The 14,903-nt window shown below is 36.0% G+C and overlaps 1 protein-coding gene across 6 annotated transcripts in view; it reads right to left on the bottom strand.

The window, feature by feature from the left end:
• Window positions 1-215: 215 nt before the first annotated feature.
• The window catches only part of ZNF484 (zinc finger protein 484), a 30,066-nt gene continuing 15,378 nt past the window's right edge, over window positions 216-14,903 (bottom strand). For all 6 annotated transcript variants that reach the window (XM_081237999.1, XM_081238000.1, XM_081237998.1 and 3 more), the window contains 3 exons: window positions 11,650-11,776; window positions 11,279-11,374; window positions 216-4,187 (listed from right to left, as the gene is read on the bottom strand). In XM_081237999.1, the coding sequence (XP_081094125.1) occupies window positions 1,861-4,187; window positions 11,279-11,374; window positions 11,650-11,776 (2,550 nt within the window). In that variant the 3' untranslated portion in view covers window positions 216-1,860. The remainder of the gene's footprint in view (window positions 4,188-11,278; window positions 11,375-11,649; window positions 11,777-14,903) is intronic.

Consider the following 14,903-nt stretch of genomic DNA (forward strand, 5'->3'; position numbering starts at 1 on the left):
TGGATTGAAAGCTTACTTTTCAACAAAACAATGAAATACAAATCATAACAAAATATCTCAAAATACTAACAGAAAATAACTGCCAACTTAGAATTCTATACTCAGTAAAAACATCCTTTAAAAATGAAGGCAAAATTAAGACATTTTCCAACAAATGAAAACAATTTGTCACTAGCAAACATACACTAAAAGAAATACTAAAAGGTGTTCTTCAGTCAGAAAAAAAAAAATGATTCTAGAAGGAAAATTCAAGAAAAAGAAGGGGAAAAAGTAACAAAAAGGGTAAATATACAGATTCATTTAAATGCATATTGACTCTGAAATAGTAATGATTGAGTGTTTCAACTACATTCAGAATTAAAATACATGCTACCAATACCATATGTCAAGAAGGAAATAAAGTTAATGTTCTACTCTTCACCTTATACCGAAAGTGGTGTACTAATTTACATTAGCCGTTAATAAGTAAAGTATGCATATTGTATTAATATCTTACATAGTAAATTTTGAGACAAAAAGCACCACTAGAGATAAAAACAGATATTTTATAATGATTGTTTCAACTAACCAGAAAGAGTATAACAATTCTAAATATGAATATATGTAAAGACAAAGACTTAAAATATATAAAACAAAAACTAGTAGCTCTAAAAGAGAGACAAATTCACAATTATTCTGGGAGATTAGTACACACATTCTTTTAGTATCTGATAGAATATAGAGGATTAAGAATTTAAAAATATAGAGCATTTGAAAACACAAAAAAAGTTTAAGAATATAGAGGATTTGAAAACAATTGATTAATTTGTAGAGACTGAAAGGAAATAGGAGTATTCTTCCAAATGTGCAGCTATCTTCTAAGAATACAAGCTCAAATGCAAGACAACTGCCTCATATAACCTAGTATGTAATAATAAATATGTAGAGAATGCATTAACGAAATTGGAAGGAAAGAATTCTAGGTTTTAAAACTCATTTTCTTAATTTGTCTCTTTTTCAAACAGAAATCAGTAAAAAGTAGGGGTTTCTGTGGAAGATGCTGAGAATCCAGAGTGCTAAATCTGTAACCTGCAGCTAAATTCCACAATCTCAGGGCCACTTCTAGTGTGACAGGTAGTCTATGGGGTGCTGCTTACATCATTGATCACTTTTGGTATATAGGCTGGGAGCACTTTATACCTCTTGGGCATGAGTTACCTGCTGCCATGGCAGGGAATTAGTAAACGAGGGAACACATTGGTTACCTAAAGATATACCTGTGAATATTCAGGTAAGTCTGTGGTTCTGATTTGCCAATCTCAAAGTCAAATTGTAAATTTTAAATTTACGAATCCAAATTTCCACACACTAGTAAACATTATAAACAATAAATAATACTGACTTCCCAAAGAAAAAAAAAAGTAGAGTCCTTCTTTGTGCCTTTAATGTCAATTTTCACAAAAACGTCTAGCTTTTCTTCATTATAGACCTGAACTGTCTATACTGTTGCCTTGATTTCAGTGTCCTTAGAGTGCTTGGACAATGAAAAATTTTCTTAGAACACTGTTCATTAAGAAATTCCTTTGGTCAACATTGAATATTTTTGCTATGCAGGGCATGAAAAACTCAACAGCCCTGATTTATAAAGCTGCTTATCCAAAATGTGAAACAAGAAAGATTGCCAAGTTATCTCCTTCCAAATGTACTATTATTTGCAGGGGCTTGACAATCCCAATTAACCAAGCATGGCCATTAAACACTGCTTAAACACTTTCTCCAGAGTGTCTCCCCATATGTATAAAACTGGACATCAGCTATGAGATCCAGATATTCATTCTTCTGACTAGATAAAGTGACTTTGGTTACCTCTTCTTAGCCAAGCTATAGCTCCTCAAAACTTTTATCCCCACACCATGATTGTGGCACTGAGCATTCTACGTCCCCAGTATCAGATTTCTGATGTATACTGAGTTGTACTTTCCAGTTGAAGGCTTTCCTAAAGTCACTACATTTATAGGGTTTCTGCTTAGTATGAATTTTCTGGTGTTTAATAAGATTTGATCTGATGGTGAAAGCCTTTCCACATTCAGCACACATATATGGTTTCTCTCCTGTGTGAATTCGATGGTGTTCAAGGAGTTGTGTCTTCTTAATAAAGGCCTTCCCACAGTCACTGCATTCATAGGGCTTCTCTCCAGTATGAATTCTCCGATGTCGATTTAAATGTGACTTCTGGATGAAGGACTTCCCACATTCAGCACAAATATAAGGTTTCTCTCCTGTATGAATTCTCTGATGCATAATTAGTGTTGATTTTCTTGCAAAGGCTTTCCCACATTCGCTGCACTCATAATGCTTTTCTCCAGTATGAGACTGCTGATGTATATGGAGGCCTGATTTCCGAGTGAAAGCTTTTCCACAGTCATTACATTTATAGGGTTTCTCACCAGTATGAATTTTCTGGTGTGTAAAGAGATTTGATCTGTCACTAAAAGCCTTTCCACATTCAGCACATCTGTAGGGTTTCTCTCCTGTGTGAATTTGCTGATGTACATGAAGCTGTGATTTCTTCGTGAAGGATTTCCCACAATCACTGCATTCGTAAGGTTTCTCTCCAGTATGAATTCTCTCATGTGTAATAAAATGTGACTTATGGAAGAAGGCCTTCCCACATTCAGTGCAAACATAGGGCTTTTCTCCTTTATGAATTCTCTGGTGCATACTCAGTGTTGACTTCTGAATAAATGCTTTCCCACATTCACTGCATTCATAATGTCTCTCTCCAGTATGACATTTCTGATGTATCCTGAGCCGTGACTTCCAGGTGAATGATTTTCCACAGTCACTGCATTTATAGGGTTTCTCTCCAGTATGAATTTTTTGGTGTTTAATGAGATTTGACCTGTCAGTAAAGGCCTTCCCACATTCAGTACATATATAGGGTCTCTCACCAGTATGAATTTTCTGGTGTATAATGAGATTTGTCTTGTGGGTGAATACCTTCCCACATTCTGAACATATAAAGGGATTCTCCCCTGTGTGAATTCGCTGATGCACATGGAGCTGTGACTTCTTTATAAAGGAATTCCCACAGTCACTGCATTCATAAGGTTTCTCTCCGGTATGAATTCTCTCATGTGTAATAAAATGTGACTTCCGGATAAAGGCTTTCCCACATTCAGTACATACATAGGGTTTTTCTCCTGTATGAATTTTCTGATGCATACTTAGTGTTGATTTCCTTGTGAAAGCTTTTCCACATTCAGTACATTCAAAGTGTTTCTCGCCAGTATGAACTTTTTTATGTATACTGAGGTTTGAATTCTGAGAGACATTTTCCCCACATTCATTACAATTATAGGGTTTTTTCCCTCCAGTATGAATTCTCTGGTGTCTGAACAGATCTGACTTCAGGATAAAGGCTTTTCCATGTGGACTGCATTTACAAGCAGTCTCCTCAGTGTGAGGAGTTTTCTCATGGTTTGAGTTGAGGGGAAAGTCCTTCCCATATTCAGTGCATATATAGGGTTTCTCTCTTGTATAAACCTGAGGTACAGCAAATTGGGACTTCCGAGTGAAGACTGTTTCACATTTGCTGCACTCATGATGTTTCTCTTCAGTACAAATCCTTTGATGTGCAAAAAGGTGTGACTTATGGGTGGAAAGTTTTACACAATCAGAAAATAAATAGAGGTTCTCCCCATGAAATTTTTGATGTTGAATGAGAGTTTGCTTATGACTCAGAAGTTTCTTACATTGATTATATTCACAAGCATTCATTTCTGTATGAGAATTCATATGAGTAAAGATATTACCATACCCAATAATCTTATCAAAATTTTCTGTTGCATTGTTTCTATTATAATTACATAGGCTTACAATAGGCTTCAAATTCTTTTGAAATGAGTCATAGTTATGGAGTCTTTTTCTTGAAGGAACAAGGTATGTGTTTACAGGAAATAGTTTCCTAATGTCTTTATTATATTCACAGTCTCCCTCATTAGCTAGTGTATCCTTGTTGATGAAGGGAACATGACTTAAATATTTGTTCTGGTTTTCCTCACATCTCCCTGTCTGTTCATCATCTTGCCACAATTCTTCTAAAATGGAATACAGGTCATCTCTTGTGAAGAGATTAATTCTCTCAAACTGGATTGAAACTTCTTCAGACATTCCCTGTTGTGACGTTTCAAAACCAATACCCTGATCTAAAAAATAAAATAAAATAAAACACACAAAGAACAGTTAGCAGAACACAGAAGGGATGATACATAGAGTGGATACAGGGTGAACACAGAGAAATGGAAGAGGTTTATATAAACATAATACTAAATATAGATGAATATATAAGATATGAATAAATATATGTGTAGTAATCTCTTTATATATAATAATATGCAATAATAAAATAAGCATTTACAGGGCTTCCCTGGTGGCGCAGTGGTTGAGAGTCCGCCTGCCGATGCAGGGGACACAGGTTTGTGCCCTGGTCTGGGAAGATCCCACGTGCCACGGAGCAGCTAGGCCCGTAAGCCATGGCCACTGAGCCTGCACGTCCGGAGCCTGTGCTCCGCAACGGGAGAGGCCACAACAGTGAGAGGCCCGCGTACTGCAAAAAAAAAAAAAAAGCATTTACATTACATTTACTGTCTGATAAACAATAGCATTTAGATTTGCCAGGCATTTTTCCAAGTTCTAACTCATTTAAACATCATCACAAGCTTTTGTTATTGGTGTTATTATTGTCCCTATTTTACAGATGAGGAAACTGAGCCAAAGAAGAGTTAAGTAGTGTGTCCAAATCAAATGTTTAGTAATTGGGGAAGATGAGATTCAAACTGAAGTACATCAGTTCTGTGTATGTAGCAGAACTACATAGTAAGGGGTCAGAAGAACAAATTGACAAACTATGTGGCTAAAAAGAAGTGTTTCTTTTTTTTTTTTAATATTTATTTATTTATAGCTGTGTTGGGTCTTCATTTCTGTGCGAGGGCTTTCTCCAGTTGCGGCAAGTGAGGGCCCCTCTTCATCGCAGTGCGCGGGGCCTCTCACTATCGCGGCCTCTCTTGTTGCGGAGCACAGGCTCCAGACACGCAGGCTCAGTAATTGTGGCTCACGGGCCTACTTGCTCCGCGGCATGTGGGGTCTTCCCAGGCCAGGGCTCGAACCCGTGTCCCCTGCATTGGCAGGCAGATTCTCAACCACTGCACCACCCAAAGGGAAGCCCAAAAGAAGTGTTTCTGATTCTAGATTCTTACTATCCTTCATCTATAAATCTTAATCTCCCTGCTTTCTCTTTTCCCTATTAACCACTGTGCCCTAAATACCAACTTATTTATGTTTAGAAAACTATTGTAGCCTCAGTCATCCTGAATTAGCTTTACCATTACAAACAATAAATGTATGTATATGATTCAATTCTTTATGTCCTGTTTGGGGTACACACACATGCATCTAATAGGAAGAATATAACAGCAAAAAGGGCTAACTCTGAAGCAGAGACTGAAAGGTGTCCATCAAAATCTGTCCCCTTCCTTCAACAGTATTAAGCTTGTAGCCAAACATGTGTCTGCCTCAAAACAATAGGTCTAAAAAAAACCAAAAGAACAATAGGTCTGTGCAGCCTCATTTGTCAAGCCAAGTAATTCAGTTATCACCAATCAAATGGGAGTAAAAATTATATTTGTTGTAATCAGGCCAAGGTCTTAAGGAAGTGGGTGTGTCTCCCCAAACCCTCTCCTCTTCCCACTGGCTATATTCCAGACTTGCAGCTGGCAATGCCCAAGGCAGAGATCAGAAAACTACAGCCCTCAGGCTAAATCCAGGCCTCTACCCAAAAGCTAAGAAAAGATTTTACAGTTTTGAATGGTTGAAAAAACAAAAGCAGAGTAATACTTCATGGTACATGACAATTATATGAAATTCAAATTTCCATGTCCATAAAGTTCTTATTGGAACACAACCACATCCATTCATTGATGTATTGTCTATAGATGCTTTGGGGATTCAAAACAAAATTGAGTAATTATGACAGCAATCACATGCCTCACAAAGCCTAAAATAGTTACTTCTGGGCCTTTACAGAAAATGTTTGCCGACCCCTGCTCTAGGAGATCATGGTGCAATGACTTTCTAGAAACTCTGTCCCTAAATAGTCATTGGAAGCAGAGTGGTCTGGCAGACTTGGACCACACTTTGGAACTGTCATGTGATGGGTCAATGTTTATATTCTCTAAAAGTCACTGTTTCTTGGGGGTCTCTCAGTGACAGGGGCTTAGTTTTACTCCAATATACCATTCTTGCCCAGAATAAGAATCACTAATATTCCAAATTCTTGAATAGTGTGTAAGACATAGTAGATTCTCAGTAAATATTTAAGTAAAAATTAGATTATTCTTGAATATAGACACAGTCTAACCTCATATCCATTTCATTCTATCTCTAGGGCCTTGTAATGTCCCCAAACACATTCTTTAATTTTTATATTACATTTTTACTCACACACATTAATGGCTTTCATTAATCCTGAGGGCCTCTAATACTGATTTCTAAACATGGATTTTCATCTTTTGCAACCTTTCACTTTCTTTAGTTTATAAACCCATTGCTACACCTGACAACATTTACATTATTACCAACAATGTTCAATGTAAAAAATTTGCTCCTGTGGTAAAAAGTTTATCCATAATTCCTCTGTCACACATTGAATTACTCATTCAATAAAATACAGAGTCATAATTCAGGCCAATAAAATGAATGTATGCAAGTTATCTTTCCACCAGTCACTAAAGTCTATTTTATTACTGAATCCAAACATATATTCTTTTCCTTTTCCCCATTAAGCTTCCTTTTTCTGATCCTCTGTTCCTATTCAAAATTCATTTTCTTCATGGATTATTTAGGATTCTATGCTCTGAAAATGAATCTCAAATCTCAGCACAACTCTAGGAAGGCTCTCTTTTCTTTTAACTTAAAAATAAACAGATATTTCTGAGCATTTCATAGTCATATTTAATCGGCATAGATTTGCACAATAACAAATGCTTAATGCTCAAAGCCTGAAATTTTAAACATTTCTTGCAGTTGTCTTCCCTTTCTAATTACAATTATTAGCCCTTTGAATTACTCCTAGCAGAAAATTTTTCAAATCCCTCTGAAATAGCACAAAATAACCTCCTCTGCCTATCACACCAATTAAAGAAGTTAATTTCACTAACTATTCTCTAAGGAAACATTTTTAAAAAGAGGTAAAAGACTCAGTTATCACACAAATTAATGTTGTTTTCTCTGAATTTCTGGGGGTTGGAGAATTAGAAAAGGGAAAAGCAATGTATGATGTAATAGTTAGGTCCAATTCAAGGAGTAAGTGAAACCTGAGAGCAAAGCATAAGTATGTGGATTATCTGAATAGGCAGATAGGTCAGAAAATAAAGGGTCAGATGCAGGGGGATCATTAAAGAAAATGTTAAAACAAAGTAAACATGATTATGGAAACTAAATAGAGATAAATGTGAATTGCAAATATGAGGCATGTTCTTCCTTTATAAACCCATTGAGAGAGGAATTTGTCATATGTTAGATAATATTTTGCACCATATAGCTATGACAAGATAAGCAGAATATTTTAATCAGCATCTAAGAAAAAAAAGTTAAAAAAAAAAAAAGGAAACAGTACATCCAAATAGGGTTTGAATAATCCAGGCATAAGTAAATACAGACATGGTTTTGGTGATATCACTGGAAAGTAAAAGGAGGAGGGCATCTAACTGATATTTTATAAAAGATAAAAATTAGTAGAAAGAGCATAAAGAATTGTTTGAGAAGATGAGTCACAGGGAAAAGCAAAAAGCACAATAAAATATGACAAAATTTTGAAAGATGTGCCATCTGCTGTTAGCATGCTGTATTGTAACTGCTCTTCCTCCACAAAAGCAGCCACCTGATGGGCCCTTATACGTGTAAGGTATCAGTTGTTCCCCTGAAAGCTCTATACAATGGGGGCCAATGCCTCCTTGAGACACACAACCAACAGTGACAGGTTAAGACTTGTTCCCGATTCTGGAGTCAATCATGGCTTATGCCAGAATTGAGACACATGATTCACTCTGAGACACACAGATAGGTCTAGGCCACTTTAAGGAAGGCGTTGTCCTTTACATATGTCCCATAATGCCAATAACTTCCAACCTCAATTGGTTAAAAATATGACAGAGCATTATAATTTATTTATATTGTTTAAAATCTTATGAACACTGTTAAGGTCTGTGTGTACATTATATGTATTTAAACTCTGTGTTGATAGATTATTTGTTTTTGCTTCCTTCACATAACATTTCATAGTACATTTCTGTATATTAGTACTTCCTATACTTATAATTTTTTTTATAGCTATGGTAGTTTTTCCTCTGTTTGGACCATTTGGGTTGTTTAGTTTATTCTCATACATAGTGTAGCCATAAACATCTTTGTGTCAACTTCTTGACTTTTCTTTTGCTTGCTTCCTTGGAATATGTCCCCAAAGTAGAATTTCCAGGGCAGGAAGCATGTTCAGTTTAATATCACTTATTATATGTTTCCAGAGTTCTTTCCAGAAAGATTTGGCTAAACTTACAGAGCTTTCAGCATTGTGCCTGTTTCTCAATGTACCTACCATCATTGTTTTAACTGTTATTTTTTTTTTTTGCTGTTTTTATGTTTGTCATTTTTATTTCAATTTCACTTATTGCTAATCAGCCTACAAAATATACATATAAATGTGATTATTTACTCTGATTCTTATTTCCACTTATTAAGTATACTCTGAGAGAATAAATATATCCTCACCCACCCACAGAGAAAAAAAAATATGACAGAGACTTGTGGGACTCAGCAAATGTAGCATAAAGTAGCACAGCTCAAAGTGTATACTCACCAGAGAGCAGTAAAGCCACAGAACAAGAGAAGAAAGACCCCCTGGTGGTGGTCATTGTCTAAAGATCCTGCTTACTACACCAACTGTTAAGTCACCTTCAGAGGAGGAATGGACTCCCACCCCAAATTTGGTTCAAATGTCAAGAGTGATAATTTGACATACGTACCAATAAGGTGTGAAAAGGTTCATTACTCACACAATGAGGCTTTTAAAGGGAGAGCTCCCAAGAAGGTCCAAAAGTGACTTAAGAGAGCAAGAAAAGGAAACTGGCTTGGGATTCTTATGGTGGTTGGGATGTGGGGCTAAGCTGACTGATAGAGTGCAGCTTCCCACTAGTACCAAGGGAGAGAGCACCTGGGCTTTCTTGTCAGTTTGCCCAGATGTGGGGCAGAAGGTAAAGAGACCGTGGTGAAGTTTAGAAGGTGCCAGCAGTCAAATACCAAAAATGAAGTCAGAATCTACTACAAGGTACATGATAAGATGTTCAAAATATTTTGTTATTAGGGAAACACAAATTAAAACAATAGTTAGAAATTAAAATCCATCATATTAGCCACATTATGTGAAATTATTAAAAATATGGGCAGGGGTGTGGAGAAACTGATGCCCTTGTATGTTCAGGGGATTGCAGACTAATACATCCAATCTAGAAAACAACATGTTTATACTTAGTGAAATAAAGTATTAGTATACTCAGTAATAAAACAATCCCACTACTCTTCCTCAAGAAATTCTCATTTCTTATAAGAATAGTTCATGAAGAAATTTATTACAATACTAGTTGTAGTAGCTAGAAAGCTGGACAAGTAAATGTGGTATATATACACACTATGAAATGTATGCGTCAATTAGAAGAAATGAACTAGAAAAACACATTGTAACATGAACCAATTTAGTTCTGAGAGAAAAAAATAAGAAACTGAGTAGGACATACAGCACAGTACCATTTCTATAAATTAAAATGACCAAAAATTTAATTTTACAAATACCCCACAAATACAAGGATAGATTGCAAACATATCAAATATAATAGAGCAGTTGCCTCTGGGAAGAATAAAAACAAATAGAGAGTGAGGATTAAAAGGGATAAGTAAAGAAATAAAATAAAATAAAATTTTTATTGTAAAATAGGGAATTCCCTGGCCATCCAGTGGTTAGGACTTTGAGCTTCCACTGCAGGGGGGCACAGTTCGATCCCTAGTCAGAGAACCAAGATCCTGCATGCTGCAGGGTGTGACAAAAAAAAGAAAAAAGTTATGAAAGAAATAAAATAAGAAGGGGAGCTTAAACAGAGTGATGAATATATTGACTATAAAGTGAAGACTGTAATTTACTCAATTTCCTGCACACAAGGTACAGAAACTTTTTGTAAAATATCAAAATTAATAAATTAATCAGAAAGACCTAGTGAGTGTTGTGTTACACTAGCCAGATAGGAAGAAAATGGCAGGAAGCATAATTACTAATGTCACATACAACAAAAAGCTGTCCCCAAATGTACGTAATGGTACCCTCAAAGTCAACAGTTGGAGGAGAGGCATGGGAGAAGATATAATAAGGCCATCTCTAGATGACAATTCTGAAGCACTAAGGGAAAAGAAAAACAATGAAAAGAAATCAGCAGGAGTGTGACCCACAGTAATTTAAAAAAAAAAAAAAAAACTCTATGAGCTCCTGAATGTGTAAGAAAATGATTTAAGATCTTGATGGAGGTAAAAAGAATTTTTAAAATGCTATAAAAAGGGAGAAAAAGCAAAAAAGCAGTATCCTAAATCCAACATACCAGTAGTTGTAGCACATCCCTCCTAAAAAGTCAAGCAAAGTGGGATGAAGAGAGTGCCATGGACATATATACACTAGCAAATGTAAAACAGATAGCTAGTGGGAAGCAGCCACATAGCACAGGGAGATCAGCTCAGTGCTTTGTGACCACCTAGAGGGGTAGAATAGGGAGGGTGGGAGGGAGATGCAAGAGGAAGGAGATATGGGGATATATGTATGTGTATAGCTGATTCACTTTGTTACAAAGCAGAAACTAACACACCATTGTAAAGCAATTATACTCCAATAAAGATGCTTTTTAAATTAATTAATTAATTAATTAATTAAATTTAATAGACAACCAGCAAGGACTTACTGAATAGCACAGGGAACTCTGCTAATAAAAAAAAAAAAAAGTCAAGCAAAAAAGACACTGATATTGGAAGGGGCCTGAAGTGGGGATGGCATTTAGATGTCCAAGGGGCCAATATCAACTCTATCCATGCAGTTCCAAAAGTTCAGAATGCTGAGAAACATCATATGAATAGCACTTCAAAGTTGTCAGCCTCTGCCAGTACAACTGCAGTTCGGTTGTGCTATCTCTTATGCTTTTTGTTCCCTACTCACCTAGATAGCTCTGGCTTGAGATTTCACCATCCAACATACATGTCTCTTCTCCCCGCTCCAAGTTGAAAATGACTTCTGGCTTGGGAACTTGACACCCTAATAACAGGAAATGATAAAATACTTGATTTCAGAGGTCATACAATGAAACATTCCATTTACTTTCCAGAAAAGTCCATGGGGAACAGAAGTATATTCATAATATTGTTAAGAACATAGGACAAAAAATAAGGACAAAACTATTACACACTTCAGATGTCCTACAGTCTTTAGAAGTCCCACGTACCTCAGAAATCTCACAGATTTCAGAAATTCCACTGAGAAAGAAAATACACTCAATTAGGTACAGCCTTACCCAGCAGAGCTGTGCTTACCCACTGAGATCAAGTTGAAATAGTTTTCCAGCATTACATCCCTGTATAGACTTTTCTGAGCAAGGTCCAACTGTTGCCACTCCTCCCTGCTGAAGTCTACAGTTACATCCTTGAAAGACACTGATCCCTGGAAAAACACATGCTTATTCAATGTAAAGGATCAGGATTGCAGGACAGGAACAAGATATTTAGAAACTTATTTTTAATAATTTTTAACATGATACGACATATAAGATTCCCACTAAATACCTAAATTTTACATTATTATTTCAAGGAAAAGATAAATATTAAAAGTATCATGCCATTCTTTCTATGGTTCTGATAATATTCTGGTGTTTTATTTTGTTTTGTTTTTATCTGTGTGCTGGTTACAAAAGAATAAGCTGTGAAAACTCATCAAGCTGCATACACATGATTTGTGCATTCTTTTCTATGTATGCCATATTTCATTAACACTTCACTTAGAATATATCTTCTGCTTTTCACTTTGCACTCATCGATCTACTAAGTCAATTCTTTCTTTAAAAAAGATGAATAAAATAGGCTTTTTTTCAATAAGCTGTGTGGTATTGGCATAAGTATAGACGATAGAATTCAATGGAATGTAACCAAGAATCCAGAAATAAACCCTCATATTTAGGGTAAACTGATAATTCAACACAGATGTCAAGACAATTTAAAAAGGAAAAATAGTCTTTTCAACAAATGGTGCTAGGACTAGTGGACATCCACATGCAAAAAAATGAGGTTGGACTCCTACCTCATGCCATATTAAAAAAATAAACTCACAATGGATCAAAAGACCTAAATATTCTTAAGTTTTAGCTAAAAAGGGTATATCTTTGTGACATTGGATTTGGCAATGATTTCTTTTTTTTTAATAGATCTTTATTGGAGACTAATTGCTTCACAATACTGTGTTAGTTTCTGTTGTACAACAAAGTGAATCAGCTATCTATATACATATATCCCCATATCCCCTCCCTCTTGAGCCTCCCTCCCACCCTCCCTATCCCACCCCTCTAGGTCATCACAAAGCACTCAGCTGATCTCCCTGTGCTATGCTGCTGCTTCCCACTAGATAACTATTTTACATTTTGGTAGCATATATATGTCAATGCTTAGATATAAAATCAAAAGCACAAGTAACCAAAGAAAAAAATAGATAAATTGGACTTTATCAAAGTTAAAGACTTTGTGTTTAAAAGGATACCATCAAGAATGTGAAAACACAGGGAGAATTCTCTGGTGGTCCAGTGGTTAGGTCACTGTGCTTCCACTGCAGGGGGCATGGGTTCGATCTCTAGTTGGGGAACTAAGATCTCACATGCCATGCGGCGCAGCCAAAACAAACAAACATATAAAAGGTGTACTTTTAAAAAAAGAGAGTGAAAAGACAACCCAAAGACTGGGAGAAAATGTTTGCAACTATATATCTGATAAGGGACTTGTGTATAGAATAGATAAAGAACTCTTACAACTCAATAAAAAGATAAATGATCCAATTAAAAATGGATCAAGAATCTGAATATACATATCTCCAAAGAAGATATACAAATGGCCAAAAGAGCACATGAGAGGGTCTCAATATCTTTAGTCATAAGGGATATTGAAATTCAAATCAAAGAGATACCCCTTCAAATTCACTAAGATGATTATAATCTAAAAAATGCTCTGTTTGTGCCTATTTGTATTTTTATTATTACTTTGTAGCAAAATAATAAATGACATTAAAATTTGCATTCTGACATTTAAAAAACTGCTTAAATCATTAGTCATTAGTCATCAGAAAAATGCACCCATTAGGATGGCTATAATTTTTTAAAAAAAGACACATAATAACAAGTGTTAGTGAGGAAGTGGAGAAACTGGAACCCTCATACAGTAAAGGTGAGAATGTAAAATGGTGCAGTCACTTTGTAAAACAGTCTGATACTTCCTCAAAAAGAATAATATGACCCAATGGTTCCACTTCTAGGTACATACCCAATAGAAATAAAAACACTTATCCACATGAAACTTGTACAGGAATGTTCATAGTAGCATTATTCTTAATAGTCAAAAATAGAACCAATGCAATGTCTGCCAACTACTGATGAATTTTAAAATGTGGTATATCCATACAAGAGATTATTCAGCCATAATAAGAAATGAAGTACTGATTTATGCTACAATATGGATGAATCTTGAAAATACTATGCTAAGTGAAAGAAGCCAGTCACATAAGACCACATATTATATGATTCTATTTATATGAGATGTCCAGAACAGGCAAACCTATTGAGACAGAAAGAAGACTACTGGTTGCCCAGGGCTAGGGGGAATGGAAGGATGTGTGTGTGTGGGGGGGGGAGGGGTGACAGCTAAAAGGTATGAGTCGGAGTAGGGAGGGAAAGGAAATGTTCTAAAACTGTGAAAAAGGGTGCACAACTCCATGAATATACTAAAACCCATTGAATGCACACTTTAAATGGGCAATATATATGGTATGTGAAGGAGACCCTTTTGAGGCACTGTCATTTCCAGATGGCATACAATAGTTTATGGCAGTCCAGTGTTTATTCCAAGAATAACTATAAATGCCAGATGAAATACTGAAATCATCTGTTTGGAAGTACTGGAAGCTTGTTAGGTTCTAAGACTCTCAAGAGAACATTGAAGATTTAAGTTGATGTACGCAGCCACTTTTACACTGGGAGTATTTACCAATTCTGGGTGTGGCAAAAGGTGAAAATCCAGCTTTGAACAAGTAGAAGGGTACAGTTGGGTGACAGATAAACCAGAACTCAAACACATGGCCAATTTTCCCCTCAGGACATCTACCAAATTCTAGGTCTGTATGGGCAGAAGACTAAAAACTTAAGCAGAATAGCCTCTGAAAAGCAAAGCAAAATTTTAGTAGTCTAGTAAGAAGACAGAGTTGGCATCTATCAGGAGGGGGGTCCACAGAGGACAAACCAGGCTCTCAGCTGAAAATCGTAGATAGCCAGAGTGAACCAAAGGTAGACTATTATTAGGGCTTCAACTCAGCCTTGATTCAACATAACACTGTGCCTGACTGGATAAAGATGTTCATCTTCTACGCTATCTGCTCAGGGAAAGATGAATCCACCATTGAGAAAGATATCATAATCTAGATCTTCTACAATGCTTTATACATGTTTTGATACAATAAAAGAAATCCTATGCCTATCAAAAAACAGGGCCAAATATCCAAAACCAGAGGAAAAATATTCAAAAGAAACAGTTCTACA

Source organism: Mesoplodon bidens (genome assembly GCF_964165515.1).
Source record: "Mesoplodon bidens genome assembly, chromosome: 6".
Taxonomy (NCBI): Eukaryota; Metazoa; Chordata; class Mammalia; order Artiodactyla; family Ziphiidae; genus Mesoplodon; species Mesoplodon bidens.